An 11,651-nucleotide genomic window follows, 5' to 3' on the forward strand; every position below is an offset into this window, starting at 1 on the left:
AAAACAACACACGAAGGTTCAACACCTGAAAATACTGAATGCTGACAACCTGAAGGCACCTACTGCCAAATAGAGAAGCACTCAGAAGGGGAAAAAAGAGAAAAGGAAATATGTACCTTATACAGTAAGCTATTTAAAAATATTCTGACTCCTCAGAAAGTATTTAAGCATCTTAAGAAGAGAACTGCATTTGATGTTTAGTCATCTTTGTTCACGGAAGATCAATATACACAGTTTGCTACTACATGCTGGATAACGGGTTGTTAAACACTAAACATGACTGAATTTGCTAAGAATGAAAGGTGCCTAGCAGGCAGCGACAGAAATTCCCTCTCTCGTTTAGAGGAAGGAGATCGCCACAATATGCATCACACTACGGCACTGTTACAAGGATAAAGAGAGTTTAAAGTTTCATACCAGCAACATTCCATCCTTTACCTCTCTCCAGTTTGTCACTCTTGTTGGTACACATCTATCCATGTACTGTTACTGTACAACAGTTACAAGCTTCACAGAAGTGTCTTCAAATGCAGAACCTGGCAGCTGTACACCACGACAAGCAGACTCCACATTCAGGCCAGGAGAAATAGCTTTTTCAACATACCTGGTTGAATGGGTCTCCACTCAAAATCATCAGAAATTTGGGCCCCAAACATTTTTAAACCCTTGTAATTCCAATCGTGAGATGCAACTGAGAGCCCAGAATTTTGAGGTTTTATTGGTATATGCTATACAATAGAGAACACTGTGGTAAATTTAGAAATTAGAAAAAAGCCTTTATTGGCTGGAAAAGCTTCTTTTGAGGACTACTAGATGGTTATCTTTAAGCTAAGTGATCAGAAATCTTAGTATCTTAAGAGCACAATTTTTAATATTTAGTCAACTGTATATAAGGCACAGGCAATAGTAATCAAAACAAACTGCAGTCTCTGACAGATCATACACATCCACAAGTGCACACAAGTTAAATGCTGTTTCTACAGCCCACAACAAAACTATTTTTATTCATATAATGCCACTGCCTATCTTTTCATTTCAGAATATTAAAGTGCAGTATTTTGGAAGAACTGAAATCGATTCATCAATTAGGAACCAGAACATATTCTGTCTAAGTTGTTAGGCTCAAATAAACCATGACAACATATTCCACATAGTTTCTTAGCCATTTTTTAACAAACCATCTGCCTGACTCAACAAGCAGGCTGTCTTTTGAGTTCAGTAGGGTTTTTTGTTGTGTTTTTTTTGTGTGGGGGTTATTTTGTTTGTTTGTTTCTTTGTTTTTGTTTTTTTTTTTAAAGTTAAACTTTCCCATTTTAAAACTACTTGTATCCAGGACTACAGCACGTTTTTTATAACCAACAAAGTAAGCCAGTAAGTACTAGGACAACTAACCCTCCTGAAGCTACTCCTACTGCTATGAGTACTATCAAGTTGACCACATCTGGGCTGCAGTCTTCAGCTAAATACAAAAAAGGGTAAGTGTGAAAAAGAAATGCATTTTAATAGAAATATTTAACACTATAATCTCCCTCTAATTATTTAAAACAGTTATGCCTTTCTTCAACAGGACATCAGTCATCCACAAAGCCCTGATCTCCTTCTCTTCTCCAACACACAATAGCAATAGTTCTCTTTCCCAAACATAACTAACAGGCTCATAATTCCATGATATACTTTCTTGAAAAGCATGTATCTGCACAATACTGTAGATTTATCATTATTGTACACCACGAAGTCCAGTCTTCCAGGGCCTAGATCTTCACTGCAAGTCTCCATGACAGACAACACTGGAGACAGGATTACAGTAAAAAACAGCAATGCTTTGACAAAAGAGTCTTTACACTTATTACAGGACAGCAGTAACTCCTGCCTGTTCCTTTTTGTCAGAGACTCTTTCAGACTGACTTGTACTGCTAAGTTGACAGAAATTTGATGCCTGCATTCCCATTGTAGTTTAAATTCACTTTGACTGATTAGCATCCTTAGGAACACCACTGTTAAGATCTTTAACAAGAGCCTTAAAAATACTTGTGTTTTCCTTCACATTAAAAAAAACTTCAGCCAGCTTCACCTTACGCTTCAGAAAGGGGCTAGCATTATTTTGACTTTGTGCAGCAGGTAAGAAGGTAGCTTTAACATAATGTGGACTAGAATCAAGAATAAAGAGCATAGGATTAGATCACACTTTTTTCTCTCATCATATGAGCATACAGTTCACAAGATAGGCCAGAAAAAGGTACGGTAAAGGGAAGACTTGATACAGCAAAAACTACATAGTAGTGGTGTTACCAGAAGAACTGGCAGCACAGATAGGATCAACACAGCTCCTGCTGTAGAGGATTAAGCTACTAACTGATTCTGAGAAGGCTCCCTAACGCTCTCCCACTTTTGCTGAACGCAGACCGATTTCATTTTCCAGGATGAATGCAAGAAGCAACTGAACTGTTCGCAGCTGCACATCTGTTAAAGATAGCTAGCAAAACCAATCATATAAAAACATCTTGTCTGGATGGAGCTACAATTGACCAAAAACGTTTACAGGCAAATTTCTACTGACAAACCAGATGTACAGTGTCTCAACTAGTTCCCAAGCTGTCTTCAGCTACTGGATTGTACCCAAGCACATTTCAGAACATGTTACAAAGCACAGCATTACACACAGGCTACAGCAGACTCCGAGGAGCCCCTTCACCAGCTATACAACAGAATCCCAGATATAGACTGATGGAAGTTGACCTCACTCATTTAGTTTATTTTCTTTAAAAAAAAAGACAGTACAAGATGTCTGTTTTCAAATCAGTTAAAAAATGTGAACAACTTTCCTTAAGAAATAGAACAATCTTTATTATTTAGAGCACATGTTGAACAGGTTGACAGTTCCCTACGGAGCAATACATACAGGAAAACTAGTGGTTTTATAACAACAGGCAGTCAGGTGAAACTTAGATGTTTTTTGAACCAGTTATCTGCACATCAGTCTAGGAGTACTTTAATCTGAGCCAATATACTTGCAAATGAAGATTAAGTTGCAGCTTTTTGCAAAGATACTTCTAGTATTGTTGGATTTTGGGAGCAGTTTGCACTAATCTTCTATATTGTCACTTGGAAACCATGCACAGTTCAAAAGTTTGCACACTCAGATGAAAATAATGCGGTAACTACTCCTTAACAGAAATGCATGTGTAACTGGTGCCACTGAACATCCATCACAAAAATACTAAAAATCTATATGAACTTCTGCCTTTGAAGATATATTAATATGAAAGTCATTAGATCCACCTTTTTTTTTTTTTTAATTAAAATGGAAAGTCTCGAAGCCCATTTCAGGATTAAATTTACAGTAGTTCCCCCACTTTCATTAAAGTGAATTTCAGTAACTGATGCAAAAATTCAAGCCGCAGACTACAGGCTATAGTAAGCGTTATCCACCCATACTTGCTTCCTTGGCTAGTGTCAAGAGTAAACGGCTTTTACAAGAAAAAAAAAATTACTGGAAGAAGTGTATTTTATGATTTGTATACAAACATGCCACAGACATCTCTACAACCCTAGAAAACACTAATGAAACACTAAGCCAGCTTTGACGCAGGCTAAACTCATTCTAAAGGTAGAGACGTTATGTTCATTAAATAACTAGTTTAGGCAGCTCATGTTATGACATATGCAAAAAAGCCACACTTATCTGAAAGTCTAAAAGACTTTTTTTTTCCCATGCAGTAAAAACTATGTGTTACAGCACAAGGAGGCCAGAGAAAAGTTGTGCAGCAAGGGTTAGTCTCTACAGAGCTGCAGTTGCACTGCATTTAAGGTAGTTATCCTTTCCATACAGCAAGGAAAAACAGGTGTTGTGGGTCCATCTCAGACTTGTTTGGCTTTTGCGTTCTTAACATTAATAAATGTTACACAGCAAACAATCAAACACAAAGTACATCAAACATTCAGAATGCCAGTGGCGGGCAGTTATAATGTGAATTTTGATTGGCAGAGAACCATTCAAGATGAAGATTTAAAGATGGCTCAAGCTGCAACAACAGATACTGGCTCATTAAATGAAAGCATCTTTAAACAATGGTCAAAGCAACAAGACAGACCAGTTCTGTGCAGAGTATGATATAAAGTTAAGTGCACTTTAAAGTTCTGGAATATTTAGAAAGGTAATTCCCTTTAAACAGATGCCAGCAAAAAAAGCTTGCTTTAATTTATCAGAACTCTGCCTTAGTCGAGTGTTTTAAATGATTGCCAAGGTATAATAAGTGATGAAGAATTCAGTGCCTAACAGTAATTTTTTTGTCGTTTTTGAAAGCATTTGGAAACAGCACTGAAGTCTTCCTATATATCCACCATTTGGCAAGTATAGGTTACCCATTTTGTTTGTACAGCCAGGATATAGGAATGATTCCTGAAACTACACCAAGGCAGGAATAAACTACTCAAATTCCATCAACGCTAAGTAAATTACTGCTGCCACTTCAAAAGATCACTTAATCACCAGCCTAAAGTTCAATTCTATGAAAACGAAGTTGTTACTGGGCATCGTATAATCCTTGTTAAATACTATACAAGTCAACATAGTGACTAATGCTGACAGCTTAACCCACAATTATGACAACAACTAAGGAACGCAGAGGAGAGAAGCAAGTACAAATTCTATGCTATTCTGGGAGTTGCCCAATGCACATCAGTTTAGAACGTGTTCTTGTCTCAGGCTACAACTTGTAAAAAGCAGAAATAAATCCTAAACACTTTGAAATAAATCCTAAACACTTTAGGGTTTTTGCAAGATCAAATCCTTAGCCTTGCAATTCATCCAATATTTGACATCTTCAAAAGAGCTATGAAACTCACGCCGTCTTCTTAAGAGCAGGAAAACTAAAAACGTAGTTCTGCTTCATCCGAGACAAACATTCTCTCTGTTTCTCAACTCCAATTAGCTGTGGCTAGTAATTACTCCTAAGTTTTGGGTCTTTTTTTAAGACTTCAGAACTTGCACTTGCTTTGTTTAGAGTGAAATTAGAACAGGAATCACATTTAGATTCACAAAGTTTGATATCCAGCATAGCTTTTTCTTCTGCCAATTATGTAAGCAACCACTATAATAGCAATCAAGCCAGCAAGTGCAGCACCAACTACAATTGGGATTAGAATGCTGTCATCATCCAGTGTACACTCCTGGGCTGTAGATGAGAAAAAGGTTGCAACAAGGAATAAATAAAGACAGAATACTTGCCAAGTGTGGTATAAAAATCCGTTTTCCTTAATACAAAGATGTTAAAAAAAATTCAAGTATTATTACATCTTTAAACTGAGAAAGAACCGGAGAGGTCTCATGGGTATATCTAGCATATATTAAGCATTATAATCACTTGGAACATTTGATAAACTATAGCAAGCTAACAGAAGTGCCCCCAGTGTATGAGTTTTCATGTGCACAAGATCTGTACTAGACAAGGGAGTAGCCATTATTCTACTTTTGAGACAGAACCAAGGTTATCTATTTCATGCTTAAGGCAAGCCTGGTGCTTTCACTCATCAAGAATAAAATGACCTAGATTTGGTATGGAGACATATTACAGACAAAGTAACGATGATTAGGAGAAGGAGGAAGCTAGCTGCAACTTTAACTACAGAGTGAAATGGGACCCTAACTCTTCAGGACATATTATGATATCCCCAAATGTATGCAGGGTAAATGGTGTTTAACTTACTTCTGCCTAAAAAAAGAAGTTCAAAAATCTGCAGCCAGTTTATTTGTCTACAGATTAGTCTAGCCTAACAAGATCATGCTGCAAATATTATCATCGAGTACACAGACCAGGTTACACTAAAGATTAAGAAAGAGGTCATTTAAGCCATTCCAGTTTTTCCCAGACAAGACCAGGATAATGCAGAAAAAAACCCACTGTAGAATCTTTCTTTAGTTCTGGATAGTCATGACTGCTTCTGAAAAACTGTCAGTTCATTTTTATCCCCCAACACTCCTATTCCTTAGGATAACAGGTAAAAAGAAACAAAAGACCTATGGTATTACCAAAGTCCACAAAAAGCTGTATGTCAAGATGATGTTGAATAGGAAGTACCTTGCATAATAGATTAGAAGTTAAGTCTCTCTTCAGTGTCTCTAGCTCCTTCAAGTTTTATGAAGGAGAACCAACATACCTAGCAGACATTTTTTGAGAGAACAAAACTCTCCTCTGACATTCATGTTCATCTCAGAACTTCTCTTCATTCCATGTGTAAAAAAAAAAAGCCAAAACAGAAAAAACCTCACAGTGGAACAAGAGCTTCAAAAATAATGTGCTTTTGCCCAATGCTGATGCTTTTTAGCACGTAAGAATTTTGCAAGCATTCCAAGAATTAACAAAAAAGGAACTCTTACCTGTAGAGAATGTATTTGCCTTCACAAGGAATGGCTGAATCCATAGATTAAAAGTATGTATTTGAACATCTTCAGTAATCTCAAGAGTTTGCTCTTTTTGGCACATATAAGAGCTACCAAGGAAAGCATCCCACTTGCTAAAATTGTTGTTATCTGCATTTGAAATGACTAAACAAAGGGAAAAGAGAAGGAAATTTGCAGGCCCGCATTAAATACAAGGGTGTTGCTAACACAATCATAAGACTAAGGAGCCAAATCTAGAGGGGGCAACTTTTCAACACTGACTACTCTGAAAAACAAGGTAGTCTGAAGTGCAATTGATCTACTTAACCAAAAGTAGTCAGGCACTGAAGTTACTACAGTGCTTAGCAGTAACCTATCCTCCACACAGATATGACATTACGCTTTCCTTGTACTTCCACTCATCCCAGCATTGCAGATTTGCAAGCATTTTAGCTCTAGTGCTGTTTTAACTGCAGTAGCAGTGACAACCAACTTTAAAAAACCAACAACATACTTTTTGAAGAAAGTATGCTTTAGTTTTTGAAGGACTGGTCTCTTTTCCCAGCAAGAGTTAAGTAGAAGTGGCTAGAAGATAGAACAGCATCTTCAAAAGATGACAACAGCTGGTTTAGGAAAAACAAAAAGCTTCAGAGTTGGCACAACTGTATTTCACACCTCAAAGAATTATGTTACTGAGAATAGTTATAAAGAAGCCCTCTTAGTTTATATATGTTTATCACAAAGTAAGAGACCCCATTAGCAGAAGTTTCAGGAAAAGAATGATCTCACACTCCTGTTTAAAGTAACTCTTATAGCCATTTCTGCTTGTTACTTTTGTTCCCGTCAGCTTAAAGCAAGCAATAACAGTAAGCACAGACAGCATTGAAAAAAAGTCAGAAGCATTTATCAAAATACAGATACTGAATAAAAGCTTACACTTGCTTTAAGACAGATACTATTTCTTACCAGAACCATTCAGACTGTTGAGCAGTGTAACATTCACCTCCTTCAGATAAAATTTTTGTACACTTGCACTTGTATTTTTCTGTTTAAGAAGCAAGAACCAACCGTCAGTGTGCAATTCTGCATTTTTAACTTTAAGAACATATGCTTTACAAAGGCTAACACATCTAAAACAGTCTTACATTTTCTACAACTTTAACCCAATTCTCCATTTGTCTTGAGGCAGTCAGCTAGCGAGTTCCACTTCCTATATGGGAACCACCAGCAAGTGACAGGAGGAGTTTACTATGACTGATCATCATGCAATGCTGTTAAAGTGGAAACTTAGTTTAAAATAAAAAAAGTTACTTACAACAACAAATGTGAAACCAATCAATGTGCTATTTCCATCATTCAATTTCAGAGTAGCTGTTGTGTTACCACATGTACCATCTGCAGTAGTTGTCTTTGGATTGATGTTGATCAGGAGAGGCTGAAATACAGACATGCCATGTCAAACACATTCAGCTGCCACTAGGAATACATTGTTTCAGTCAGTAGCAGTCTTAGGCTAGAAGAGCTTGTCATGAAGATGACAGCAGGAAGACTGAGCCTGGCTACTATTGAACCAAGGCTACTTAAGTTTACATGCTGGTAATACTGAAGCAAACAAATTGCCCAGTGAAGTCTTATTTTGTTGACCTAATATAACAGGTTAGCTTTGGCTCCCTCTGTGGGGAAAGACAGTATCTGCAGGGATCAACATCCTTCAGAGCTAAGAAATTTCCAGCCTTTAATGATGTTGGAGGCACTCTCAGTAACGAGATACCTTGAATCCACATAAGGTTTTGAAGCTAGATATTATGCCACAAAACTATTCTCATGTCAGAGGTGCTACGTACAATACTTAGAAGCAGTTCTGGACAGCCATCAGTGTACAATGCAAATACCCTGCACTCACATTTCATACCAAAGAACTACAGCAACCTTTCTACTCTTCTAAAATAGAAGAGAAGCACCTTGTCTTGGGAAACATTCAGCTGCAGCCCCACAGTAGCCAGAAGACAAGTTTTATTTCCACTTTTAAGAGAATAGTTTCCTGTGTCTGGATTCTCCACAGGTTTGGGAGCAGTGGTTGGAGCAGGTGATAAAGTGGTGGTAGATGCAGTAGTTACATTGGCAATAGTAGGCGGAACAGTAGGTGCAGAAGTAGGTGTATCAGCACGACATCTAGACTCTGAAAAGAAATTTTAACCACCATTTCAGTGTCAAAATTTTATTGAAGTCTTACGACTCACAGGTCAGTTCAATACCAATACCAATTTCTCTGCTGAAAACTAGGCTCATTGGGACTCCGCTAATCACCAAGTCAGAAGTCTCAAACTCGGCACTACGGCATGGTATTCCAAACAATTTACAGCTACCATTTATTCTCAGAAATTCTGTAATGCCCCTGTAGTGTTAAATACATGTAGCAAATGCAGTACTACAAACCTCTGACACATGACAGCGAAATACACTGGCAAGACAGCTAAAAGTGGTTATAATAGTGTCTTATGTATTCGCTGTAGACAAAGTAAGCGACTGTATTAAGCTGTATGTAGCAGGATGATGTGCTCATCTCTTTTGAGCAGTTGACATATGAGATGAGACAACAGGCTCTGGACTATTTAAATGAAAAAGCAGAGACCACCACTAAAAATGGAAGGCAGTCAGTTAAAAACCTTGAAGCTCAAATGATCCAGTCAGCAACAGCAGTTCTGAAGTGCTTATTTTTGATACCACAATTAGACTACCACCTTGGCATGGGAACAATCTACATTACTATATACTACAAAATCTATTAATCTATTTTTCCAGGCACAAGGAAAGACATACTAAAGGATATTTACAAGACTATCCTTCAACACAGCACATGTCAGAACTGGTGCATTTTTTTATTACGGGACTTTGCTCCCTGCAACACAGAAAAGCTCATTCACAAATTGAATGCTCACCTTTTTTACTGATTGTGCCATTCTGAACAAAAGCCTGCACAGTAACATTCCAGAAAATCTGTGTTACGTTTTCTGCTTCGAAAAAGTCAGTACTATGACACACGAAGACGTTATTCAGTTGAACTGGACGCATAATATCCTTTACAACAATAGTAATTGGTCCTACAAATAAGCACAAATATTTTAAAGCCTTATGAACTACTACAACATTTATAGGTAGTGTTATGTTTTACGTAATTCCATAAGAGATAAGTTTAACAATCCTAGCCTCTCCTGAATGTTTTACCCATCTGTCCTAACCTGAAGTGCTAAGTTAATGCAGAGAAGTAACCAAGCTTCCAGAACTAGACAAGCCATGAGAAAGGTGAACCCTTTTACTTAAGATTTTATTTAAGGAAAAAAAAAAAAAAAATCCTATTCTATTAGTAGTAGGTATTAGACGACAGAAAGCCTAACTAAAATGAATCTTCCCTATGCCTGTTGTCTACTAGCAGAACCTCACTGATGAAGGCTGTTCAAACTGTTAACCTTCCCATTCCATTCCAGTTAAAGGAATTATACATTCAGTGAAGCTAACTAGTCTGTATCCTTACCCAGTAGGCAGGTACGATGAACAACAGTTAGGCACTATATGGTATAGAAGTGATTAAATACATTATTAGTCCTTCTAACTTGAAAAAGCCAACCAAGGTCAGGTACACAAGACCTGACATCTGTGACTGAGACTGTTTTTGTAAGTAGGATTCTGCACCAAACATTACCTTTCCTTTTAGCATCAGGAAACACAGCAGTATCATTGGTGTTGTAAGTAAATGCGATAGAGTCCCCCTGGTAAGTTTCATTGTTTTTTGTAAAGGTAATGCTCCAAGAGTGACCTTCTCCAAACTGGACTGCCAGAAGTGCAGCTTGTGTGTCATTGCCACAGACGCTTCCATCGTGTGTCACACTGGATGACAAATTCAAGGTCGCATTTTTCTAGAAGAAAAGGGAATTTTAAATGTTTTCACAGACGACAGTTCTTCCCCACGACATTATAATGCTGCTGGAGTTAGATGGAACCTTGCTCAAGATTAGCAACATTATTTTAGGTTATTACAAAAAATTATGAAAAAGGCTCCCTGACATCTAGCTCCCTGACATCTAACTTAGAAAGGAGCCGTTTCAGACGCAAGTACAAAAATTCAAATCTAACTTGGCTGTAAATCTTGACCATGCTGAGCTGCAATTTGTATTTACTATTTGGGCTAAATTACTACACTGACACACAAAACCCACCAGGTTTGACCAGTATGCCATTTAAGTAAATGCAATAAGGCACTTTCAGTTATTTGTATTCTTGATAACTTATGCTTTGTTTTAAAATTAATATTTAAGAATACTCTTAAAAACTGACTTGGTTAACAAAAAAAAGGAAAGAACCCAAACACCCTAGGTAAAAGGCGTACTTAAACTTTTACCCAGGACAAAATACAGCTCTCAACAAAAGTTACCTCCAAATACTTACATAATCACTACTGTTTGTTTCATATTTTATCAAGAATTTCATCATCCATTTTGCATACAGGCATGTAGTGTTAGAGGCATCCTTCACATCTACTTCCACTGCACAGGACTGGAAAAAACCTGTAAGATATGATTATCAGCTATTAAGACATTGCTTTTAGTTTTCTAGAACGACTTAAGAGGACAGATCATTACAAAGTAGTAAATTATTTCAGAACTGGATTGAATCTGCCAGACACTGGCAAAATAGCTAGATTTCTAAAAAGTATTAAAACTAGGAAGCACACCATAAAGCTAACAAAACTGGATAAAAATTTGAGAAATGTTTTATAGTCTACTTACCTGACAAAGACTAATAATCTAAAAGGGGACAAACTGAGTAAACTGAAATGCATGAACGTAGCACTTAAACAATGTACTGTTTGTAGACCGGGGTCTTCCTATTATCTGATCTGTTTCATCAGTGGTATGACTCAAGTCGACCTCTTAAGAGCTGAGACCGGGTTGGCTTCATTTGTGTTTCCACAGTTTTGGCTCAAAGCACACAGATGTCCCATTCCCTTTACACTTTTTAAGGAACTTTTCACAGCCGTTGGATTTTTAACCCACTGAATCTCAGAGGCACTCGCCCCTAGCCAGGTTTGAGCCGCACTGTTGTGACCGTTGACCCCCTCAGCCCAGCGCTGGCCGCTGTTGAGGAGGGCTGGCCAGACCCACAGGGGCAGGTAGCCAGAGGCCTGGACGCGCCGCTCGGGAGGTCCGGCGGCAAGCAGGCAGGCTGCCCCGCCCGGCGGGCCCTCAGGTGAAACGCCGGCGTTAGCCGCCCGGCT

The 11,651-nt window shown here is 38.0% G+C and overlaps 1 protein-coding gene across 1 annotated transcript; it reads right to left on the reverse strand.

Moving 5' to 3' along the window:
- Positions 1 to 4,794: 4,794 nt before the first annotated feature.
- Positions 4,795 to 10,942, reverse strand: LAMP2 (lysosomal-associated membrane protein 2). Its single transcript, XM_010286137.1, has 8 exons — positions 10,823 to 10,942; positions 10,080 to 10,293; positions 9,319 to 9,480; positions 8,341 to 8,558; positions 7,695 to 7,814; positions 7,346 to 7,424; positions 6,377 to 6,544; positions 4,795 to 5,174 (listed from the first exon to the last, which is right to left on the reverse strand). Exons 1-8 carry the CDS (start codon positions 10,865 to 10,867, stop codon positions 5,035 to 5,037), a joined length of 1,146 nt encoding a protein of 381 aa, XP_010284439.1. The 5' UTR covers positions 10,868 to 10,942; the 3' UTR covers positions 4,795 to 5,034.
- Between the last annotated feature and the right edge of the window lie 709 nt (positions 10,943 to 11,651).

The sequence above is a fragment of the Phaethon lepturus genome, unplaced genomic scaffold, assembly GCF_000687285.1.
Source record: "Phaethon lepturus isolate BGI_N335 unplaced genomic scaffold, ASM68728v1 scaffold44424, whole genome shotgun sequence".
NCBI classification, from domain to species: domain Eukaryota; kingdom Metazoa; phylum Chordata; class Aves; order Phaethontiformes; family Phaethontidae; genus Phaethon; species Phaethon lepturus.